Genomic DNA, 10,348 nt, shown 5'->3' on the forward strand with positions numbered 1-10,348 from the left:
AGATAGACCCAAGTCCGCGCGCTCCCCGCTCAGACAATTGCGATTGCATCGGTTCGCTTTATCGGAGACCTTGTATCCGTCAGCCAAGATATCGTGGATACTGGACCATCGCGGAGGTGATCGCTTGGATCTGCATTGAGACAAGGGACAAAGGAATATCAGATACGGCTGGGGAAGGTATCTAGGAGTGTCGTCGATCGACCTTTTGTTACGTGACCCTGTCGCTTTTCCCCGAGTCTTACGAGTGACGAATTTTGGATCGGTCTTTCATTCGAGGTCTGGAGTTATCGGGATCATTCTAAGCCTTGGGAGCGGGAGATTTGCAGTGAGCAGTAGCTCCGTCCATTCTTTCTTCTCACTCTCGCGGTCTTGATCTTCAGCCCCTCGTTTGAAAGCGGTGATTACCGTTTAATAATTGCTAGCTCCTGGGTTGGCGGTGAGTCGCGCTGCTCCTTTGGGTTTCCCCGCACGGCGGTCTTCCAGGCGCCTGGCTCGATGTGTTGGTTTTCACCTGGAAGCAAACCTTAAACCGAGCCAACCATAATAAATTCCTATACATGGAGTTGCCATGTACTTGGTTGCTGATAAGCTTAACAGATACACTCCTTTTATTTCCCTCGCTCGTCAAGTACACTCATTTACACCCTTATCCTGACGGTATGTCCCCGATTGCTTCCAGGCTACACTTGGGCACAGGACTAAATGGCAAAGTAGGAACTGATTGGGACATTTTGCCATTAGCGTTCAACAACTAGAGCGTGTTTGTTCAATATGCGGTACTCTGCAGTTCCTGTAGTGGCCGCATTCCTGTCGCTGGCAGGCTCCGAACTGGCCGCAGCTCAGCAAGCACCCAACGCGCAAGCACCCAAGCCCCGCTACTACTTCCCTCGGGAGATAAAGAGACAGATATACACTGATTCACCGAACAATGTTGCGCAAGCGGACTCCCGATTGGCGTCAAGAGACAGTCCACTGGGCTCGCTTCTAGGTGGATTAACAGGATCCTTGGGACAAGACGAAGCCCCAGGACAAAACCAAGATTCACAAGGCAAGGGTAAGGATGACCTTCTGGGAGGATTGCTGGGCAACGTTGGTAGCGCTCAGCAAGGATCGGATTCGTCGCCCTTAAAGAATGTTGTTGTTGTTCCTGTCACAATCTCTGTGGACGCAAACGGGGTGACGCACACTCTTACTGGTACTGCCCCTGCTGGGAAGGCTGCCCAGACCTCTCCCACGATAGTTGCGACAATTTCGCAGCACCCGACCGCTTCCCCCTCTAAGCCTTCACCAGCTCCGGCTCCTTCAAGCAGTCAGAACAGCCAGCCGGTTCAGCAGCCCTCCTCAGACTCACAATCTGGTGGTCTTCTCGGGGGGTTGGGAGATATTGTCTCGGGAATCTTGAACCCAGCTCCGCCAACGTCCCAGCCCGCTCCTGAATTGTCGCCCAAGCCACCGACCCAACCAACACCTGCCCCAAGTGAGGTCGGTTCGACCGGTGGGCAGACCTCCCCCGTTGCCCCGCCCACGAGTTCCCCCTCGCCAGCTGCTGGTTCTGGATTGCTTGGCGCTGTTGGCGGTGCCGTTGACTCCCTTGGAGGTGCCCTTGTGGGCTCGTCGGGCCTGCTTCCCCTTCAGCCAGGTCCGACGGAGACATCATCTCCTGGTATTACCGTCGGAGTTTCGAGTGTCATCTCTCCTGAATCGCCCGCTCCGACCCCCAGCCCAACCCCAGAAGGTCTCGTAGGAGGTCTTGTGGGAGGCCTTCTTGGTGGCTCGTCGTCGGATAGCTCTCCGGCGCCAACTAACCCGGCCCCCAGCCCGTCGGACGGTCTCGTTGGAGGTCTTGTGAATGGTCTTCTTGGCGGTTCGTCGTCGCAAGACTCTAAAGCACCAGCCCCAACACCCAGCCCGTCCTCAGATGGTCTTCTAGGAGGTCTTGTCAATGGCATCCTTCCTTCTGACGGTCAGCAGGGAACATCCCCAGGAGCATCACCCTCCCCAACTTCTGAGGGTCTCTTGGGAGGTCTCGTGAATGGTATCCTTCCTCCAGCTGGTTCGGCCGGGACGTCTCCAGGCGCATCACCCTCTCCGACCTCCGATGGTCTCCTGGGAGGCATTGTGAATGGCATCCTTCCCCCAGCTGGTTCAGCTGGAACTTCTCCGGGAGCGTCACCTTCTCCTACCTCTGAAGGTCTTCTAGGAGGACTTGTGAATGGTATTCTTCCCCCAGCTGGTCAGCAAGGAACCTCTCCAGGAGCGTCACCCTCTCCAACATCTGAAGGTCTCCTGGGTGGCCTTGTCAATGGTATCCTTCCTCCTAATGGCGCACCAGGAACTTCCCCAGGTGCACCTGCACCAACCTCTAGCTCAGGCGGTCTCCTGGGAGGTATTGTAGGTGGTATTCTTCCACCTAACGGTGCTCCGGGAACTTCTCCAGGAGCATCGCCGGCCCCAACCTCCAGTTCAGATGGTCTTCTGGGAGGTATTGTGGGCGGTCTCCTTCCTACAGGCGGTTCGAACACATCTACCCCAACTTCCAGCTCGGATGGCCTTCTCGGGGGTCTTCTGCCTACTCTTTCGATTCCCGGCATCCTTCCACCTCCAGGTGCGAATGGCACTGGTATCCCCGCTCCAAAGCCTTCGGTGCCCAGCGGCATCCTGCCCCCTCCAGGTGTGGTACCAACGGGCGTGACTGCTCCTGGTTCCGTGCCCACCAGCGCTCCGGCTGGGAATACGTCTTCGAATAGGGTAACTCCGGCACCCACCCCGGCTCCAACCAGTTCTACAAAGGAGTCGACTTCGACCCTTGAAGTCACGCCCACTCCAACGGAGAAGCCAACTGGCACCGTTGTGACCATTCAGCCCACGGGTTCTGATTCATCAACCAATTTCGTGCCGTCAACCATCATCATGCAGCCCACTGGTCCTACTTCGGAGACAACCTCTGAGACTGCCGCTCCTTCGGGTGTACCACCTGCAATTCCCCAGATAATTTCGCCACCAGGAGGGTTCCCAAGTCCTCCGGAGAACGCGACGCTGATCCAGCTTGGTTTCAACCAGCTTCTCAAGTACACTTTTGTTGCCTCGACGCCCCTGTCATCTTCGCAGATCTTCTTTTTCCTCCCGCCAGGTCTTGGGTATGCTTTGGAACTCCCAGAGCAGGAAGTTGTTATGGATTCGATCCGGCCCCTTGACACCACGGCAACAGTTGGCTACGTTACCACTCTGGCCCTGGCCTATATTCCTTCAGACTTGGTCAACCCATTGTCCCTCCAGCTTCACAACCCTAACTCGAGACTATACCAACAACCCGATCCAGCTATCAAGACCTTGATGTCTATGCTGGACCCGACAATCCCACTTGTCGTAAACCAAGGCTCTGTTGGTTCGTCAGGGAACAACAATGCTGTCGACACTGATGATTCAGATGATGACGGCAACAACAGTGGTGGTGCGGACGCTGGCGCATCCAACACGTCTTCGCCTGTTCGCGCAAGCTCTGTAGGAATTGGCGTTGGCGTTGTGTGTGGTGCGGCTGCGTACGGTGCTGCCATGTTCTTTGTTGCCCGCCGTTACAGGAAGAAGCGTCAACTTCACCAGCGCTCGAGCTCTGTCTCCGACATGACCGAGGCGGCTGGTGCTGGATCCATATTCACTGGAGGCCACCTCTCTCCATTCGGGAACGGCCGCAATAGCCAGAACAGCGGGCGCAGCGCCAGGACACAGATGATCAGTGCGCCAGTGATGGCGGAGAACTCTTTGGGATGGAACTAAGCCGTGTAGCGTAGGATGGAAAGCGTGATGCGTTGGTCGACATGGAACATATGCGGCTTGTTTTAGCGTCATGTGATGGAGAGATAAAATACAGCGAGAAGGGCTAAGGAAACGCAGCAGCATCACAGGAGCTTTTATGTGATCTCGACTTCTCATTTATCAATCCGCAACACAACATCACATGCATCCCAGGTTCCCTTCAACTAAACTGTTTTTATTCTGTTTGGATTTACATTTTAAAACCCCCCTGCCCTCCCCGGGCCCTTTTTACCCTTCAACTTATTTATTCTTCTCCTGGACCTTTTGTTCTAGGTTATCTTTTTGTCTTCATGTTGAACGGTTTACAAACCCAAAGGTCTCACAAGCCTGCCAGTGATTGACGTTTACTTTTACACTTTTTGATTGATTGAAAATATCACTCGGTTTATTCTTTTTTGTGTGAGTTTTGAAACTTGAATTCTCGGCGGATATGTGTATGTGCGTGTGGGAGAGGAAAGGGCGCTATCCTTATCCTATCCTTATCATGACCTATGTGGTGGAAATATTTGCTAATATGTCCACGCGCCCTTTTTTTTTCCTGTACAGATTATGTAGGGGCGGTGAGACAAGTAGTTATGATAGTGGTGTTGTCGCGCGTGGTGTGTATTGTGTGTAGGGAGGAGGTTGTGCTACGCTTACTGTGTATGGCCTTCTACCTACCTAATCTAGGCAGACAGAGAGACAGAGGGTAGTGGAGAATGAGAATCATCCTGATCTTTATATGTCATGTCTGTATGTAGATATATGTACGCGTTTATGAATTCTCTGTTGTGTTTGGAATTGGTCCTTGTAAACGCAATCTCTGTAGGCCAGTTTCTAATTTTAATTTGTGGGCATATATATCTACATGCTAAGGGAAGTGTACCTATCTAGAGATTGAGAGTGACCTGATTGGTGGGTAGTACTCAACTATAGATCCTTGAAAATCCTTCGACGTTGCATGTGCTGTGCTGTGCTGTATGTGCAACCAAGACTGACTGCAGTGTCTATGTAATTCTAAAGGTTTGAGCGATGACGACGACGATCAGATCTGATTGAGGGGTGTGTAGTCTTGATGGAGATGTGTGTATGTGTCTACAGTTATATAGTGTGGGATCTAGAGTATATTTGGAACAGTATTTTGTGTCAAGTGGTTTGTTAGTATCTGTTGAAGGTAAGCCGATAGATAAGACAAGGTATTATAGAATATCAAGTGCAACAGAAAGGGATGAGTTTTATCTACATAATATCTGCTAGGAAGATGGTTTTTAGCTTCTCTATAAAGTACATTGTACCTAAGCACAGTAGTTCCCTATTAATACCATATACGTATCACAAACTTAATCCAGACCCACTTGCTGTTGTCCATACTGTTTGTAAAACCAAAACATAGGTGTTCTCTGTCTGAGCTACTGCTTCCTCATTCATTTCCACGCCTACTCATCGACATCGGTAGCTGTCTTATCAGTGCTCTGCTCTTCCTCTTTGGACGATGATTTGACTAGAAATAATCCGATGTGGACTGCACAGTACGGCACAAGAAATAGCCAAAACTTTTGCACAATCAAGAGTTAGGACTATATGATACACTGTATAGAAGGTAGGATTATATAGGAAAATTATGCCGGTGAAAAGTATTACTTACCCCGTAAATCGCATGTGAGATTCAAGCTTTGGGAAATCTCCCCCTTGATATCGATCTCAAACGAACGGAGCTGAGATTTCAGTTCGGTTGTCCAGGTATCGATGGAGTTATGAAGCATGGTTTCTAATTTTTTGAGATCCTGGTGCATGGCTGCGGTTGCTTGTTCGAAGGAGCGCATGTTCTTCTCCATGTTTGATATGCTGTCATCCAGGTCTGATATTTTTATCCTCTATGACTGATATGTTCACCTCCATGTATGATACTTTCTCTTTCTCCTCCGCGTGCGATATGTTTTGCAGTAGCGTCTCGTGCCTTCTTCCATTATTGATAGTGTTAATTATGTTTGTGGCGGTAGTGGGAGGATCCAGCTCTGTCCTTGTGGTCATTTTGTTTTTCTCTTCTTTGGGATAATAATGACGATAATTGTCACTGAAATCTGGGGAGTGTTGGTCAGTCAGTAAATGTACTTCATTTTAAAGCAATAATAAGAGTGGAGTACTCCATATACAGTACTGTACATACTACGGCTCTTAACCATTGCCAAACCTCCTGCGCGTTGCCCTATGACACTCGCAGGGAGTACAGACCGAGACCGAGACCGCGTAGCGAGGCGAATAATTTGACGCTTCATCTTTTGAGTAAAAATCTCTGTGCGAAAGAGCTGTCTACCGCTAGCTGGCTGGCTGGTGCGTGACCTATTGCCGGCATTGCAGATTTTGAAGAAAATAATAGATGTTGTTGGTATCGACCAGGAAGTAAAAGTAGTTAGGTAGATAGACAGATTGTACTGTATCATACAAAAAGAGCTTCAAGAGCTGGGCGAGCAATCACATAAAAGCGGAAATATATGAAACTATTGATCCATGGTGCTCTTCCTTGATATGACTACAATGGAGCGGTAGTTACCTGCAGCAAGGTTGTACTGGACAGTAGAGGTGCGGCCATTTAGGCAGCAACAAACAAGTAGGCATGATCACTTTGCGGTCAGACTCTTGAGGTTTTTGGCTCTTATTCAAAGACTGAATAAAAGGGGGTTGAGGATCTGGCGGTGCGTTGGAGATTGAGAGACCTGGCAGCTGATGAGGTATACAATTAGAACCTATTTTAAGAGGTATCTAGGTTAGGTATATCTGCAATATAATGACGATCTCATACTATTTAGGCCGATAGGACCGTTGGTTTGGATTTGAAGCTCCAGTGGAAGAGGAGATTTACGTATATCTAGGTAAGTAGGTATCTAGCCAGGCATGTAATGATCCTTAATGATACAAAGATACCCACGCTTGCTTTTACAAATAGCAAGGAATGTGCCTATCCCCAAGGCCCGTGGGCTTGTGAAGACAGTTGCCTGCTTATTCATCTTTATCTATGCTGGCAGGTGTATTCATGGTGCTTTGCTTTTCCTCTTTGGACGGCTTGGAAGCTGCGGCCAAGATTGATCCAACGATGATTCCCAGTATAGAATAATGACTGGCCAGACTATCTTTTTAATGGAAAAAACGAAAGTGTTAATACTGCACTTAGTATAGAGATTGTAAGGCAAATTAGGTAAGTAGGTAGGAACTTACCATGTCGAAGCGCAATAGTACAATGTCTTGCTTTAGGGATATGATATCGTTCTTCACAGAATAGATCTTGTCTGTAAAAGGGATATTTGAGGAACAGTATTATAAGATCTATTTGCAACGAATGGATCTTATCCACAACATCGTGCTTCGAGGAACGCATCTCATTCATGACGTTGTTCTTCAAGGAACTAAACTCCCTCATAGCATTGATATTTGAGAAATAGAGCTCCCAGCGGAGCTTCTCAATCTCATACATGATTCCTTGTTGTTACTTGGTGATCTCCCGGAGGAAAGATGCGGGTATATCTTTCTCTTCAGACGAGTGTGAAGTCTTCACCGAAGTATGCATCTTATTCTTACCCATTGTCGCTCGTGGTCGCCTTATTATCAAAGTGACAGTTTGCGCAGACTGTGACCGCGTAAGCAAGTGGGCGATTCGGCGGTTCATCTTGAAGCTTTGTGAAAAAATGGAAGAACCGTGTGGCTGTCACTATGAACTTATAAAGTAAACGATGTGGTTGTTGATATCCTTCAAGAACGATAGTAGCACTGAGACAAATATTCAACACGTATAAACCTGGAAAACAATTCCAAACAAAGTATGGTGAAGTGAGAAGTTTTTGTTCCATGGTACTCTCCTCATATGACTAGTTTCCCGCGTCGAGATTAGTACTAAACTGAAGTAGACAGATACAGCCATTAGGTTAGGGAGAGGCAACCACCTATTAGAAGTAAGATCCAGGATCTGACATAGCTACCAGCCGTATTGCAGAAATTGCGGGCTACTTAGTTATCATCCATCACGTTTTATAGTGTCATTAGAACGCCACGTTTCGACTCCTTTACTGGCCTAATAGTCTGACCGACAGACTCGTTATCTCTAAGTAATCTATAAGCATCCGTAGGAACTTAGACGAGGCAACTTGGAAGCACCATCACACTCTAAAGAAGGGCTCGTCCACGTAGCTTGCAGGTCTGCATACTGGAGCTTCGACGAGGTTATTTTGTTTCCAAGGTGAACTTCTGGGGCAGTTACTTCTGTATAAAGGACGTTTTGATACTATGAAACAGAAAATGAACGCGTATTGTTCTCAGATAACGAGCGTACAGAAATAAAAGTTCGTGGGGGGGGGGGGGGGGGGGCTATGAAAAGTGTGATATTTAAGGCCAAGGTGATCTGTCAATCATATCGTCAGCTCAATAATGGCCATACTACTTCACCATACTAACCCCAGGGAAAGTTCCCACTTACTCTGGACACACTGAGTTGGAAGATCCGGGCTGTTCACAGCAGGATATGACGCGCTACCATCCTGGAATACGATCAGAACTAGGTCCAGAGACAATACAGACTTCTTATCTTCTTCATCCCCTGATTGCTCCTCTGGTGCTCTCAAGAAAGGCAAGGGTCAAGAAGACAAAACAGGCGGGCTGGCATCATAAATCAGATCTTCTCTTATAGCGTAGTTACAAACCACCACCATTCCACCTGGCAGATCGGGGCACGTGTTGCTAGGGCAGTAACAGCCTCCATTACAGGGAACTGTAACCTTATCACAATCAGCCCAGCCATTGGGATTGCCTGGTTTACACATGGCAGAACCGGCAGAGATGAGGGAAGGGAGGAAACTGATAATAGGAAGAGAGAGACGCATATTGTGTTGGTGATTGAGATATGTGAGAGATTGAGTCGTATAGACACTGTCTAATGAAATTAAAGATGAAAAGAAGAAGAAAGGAGAAACGCTCTTGTTTTATTTGACCAGATCAAGTCAACCAGAGAGGATACATAACAAATTGGTAAGTTTCCATGAAAAAACATCTGGCTGCATAATTGATGAAATAGTCCCAGACTGGCTACACATTGAAAGGATCTCTTTCCCTGTCAGGTTTGCATTAGTGGTTCATGTTATAATGTGATGTCACAATCATCAGGGGATGCAGCACAACTGCACAAAAGTGTTGCATGAAGACCAAATGTGGTTGGTGTGCAACTCCAGGCCATGGTCAGCCGCAGTACCCAGTATGGAATCAGGCCAGTAATAAGAGATATGCAAACTGTACGCGAAGTATGAAGCAGGAAATGAATTGCCTGTTGCGAAGAGAGAAAAAGGAGGACCAATGCCAATACATGGCAGCCACAACTCTCCCACTTGACAGCCAAACCCCTTAAAATGCACACAGGAAGTCCGTTTCATCGGTCACACACTGGTTCCTTGTCTAAATTATTTCTTTGTTTGCTTCGGGGACCGCGGAACAATCGCTGAAATATATGGCCGACGGACATGTACGGAGTACATATACACTACTGGATCATTTTTTTGGTACAACCTCCTCTCTAAGCCCTATACCTTACTTTTACCGTTAATCTAGTCTGGTTTTGTCCCAGTTCTGTTGGCTATCACGATGTTTAATCACTGTCAGGTAGCTTCAAAACTACATAATTATAGAATAGCAACATTCCACAATAGTAGAGAGCATGGAAGGTAGTCCAGTAGTATTTATATAAGCATGCCTCATTTCTGGATCAAAGGAATCACCAAACCGTCCGATATGATTTCGATAGCTTCGCTATACACTGCTGTGTCGTATCTTTTGCTACACCCTCCCTGCTACCTAATGGCTTGGCAGATCGGGCTTAGGGGCCGAGGTTTATGGCACAGTTAGTGTATGCTCATGTCTCTGCTTATCATTGGTGTATCGCCCCTGCCATATTGAAAATCTGTTGAACTAAAAAGGCAGCGCTACCTTTTATAGTTAATTGTTGGACAATTAATCAGCTGTAGACTGTACATAGGTCACCGAAATTTACATCACAAGGGGTTCCCCTGTCTAACTACACAGTACACAGTACTTTGGCAGATCCCACCTGTAAAGCTATCTGAAAGGTGCCTTAGCTTGAGGTAACAGACCCTAAGAGAAGTCAGTCCAGATCACAATGCAGTGAAGCCATCTATGCAGATAACTTGGGAGCCAGGTGAATTCTTTGTAACGTACATAAATTTAGCAACCTGGTGTATGTGCATATGTAGCACTTGCACTGCAATGGCCACTCTGGGGCGCAATTCCGTCACAGGTTTATCCTTTACATGCAATGAATTATTCTATGGGGGAACTGGGAATTGATGGGGATCTCATCCGCTGGGTGCGCTCATTCTTAGCTGACCGGAGGGTCCAGCTGGTGATAGATGGTATCCAGTGCCCAGAGCACTCTATCAGCTCAGGGGTCCCTCAAGGATCTCCAGCGTCCCCTATACTGTTTGCAATATATCTGTCAGGAGTCTTTGAAGCCATAGAAGCAGCAGTTCCAGGGATTAGAGCCCTGTCCTTTGCAGACGATATC

The 10,348-nt window shown here is 47.9% G+C and overlaps 2 protein-coding genes across 2 annotated transcripts; both read left to right on the forward strand.

Annotated features, from left to right (window-relative positions):
* Positions 1-771: 771 nt before the first annotated feature.
* VTN00DRAFT_424 (uncharacterized protein) lies at positions 772-3,774 on the forward strand (the record flags this gene model as incomplete). The annotated part of the gene is made up of 1 exon (XM_069430646.1): positions 772-3,774. The coding sequence occupies one exon, from the start codon at positions 772-774 to the stop codon at positions 3,772-3,774; it is 3,003 nt and encodes a 1,000-aa protein (XP_069291132.1).
* Positions 3,775-3,815: 41 nt separating this feature from the next.
* On the forward strand, positions 3,816-4,429 carry VTN00DRAFT_425 (uncharacterized protein; the record flags this gene model as incomplete). The annotated part of the gene is made up of 3 exons (XM_069430657.1): positions 3,816-3,846; positions 3,892-4,146; positions 4,218-4,429. 3 exons carry the CDS (start codon positions 3,816-3,818, stop codon positions 4,427-4,429), a joined length of 498 nt encoding a protein of 165 aa, XP_069291133.1.
* Positions 4,430-10,348: the final 5,919 nt, after the last annotated feature.

The sequence above is a fragment of the Thermoascus crustaceus genome, assembly GCF_041956765.1.
Source record: "Thermoascus crustaceus strain CBS 181.67 unplaced genomic scaffold VTN00scaffold_1, whole genome shotgun sequence".
Classification (NCBI taxonomy): domain Eukaryota; kingdom Fungi; phylum Ascomycota; class Eurotiomycetes; order Eurotiales; family Thermoascaceae; genus Thermoascus; species Thermoascus crustaceus.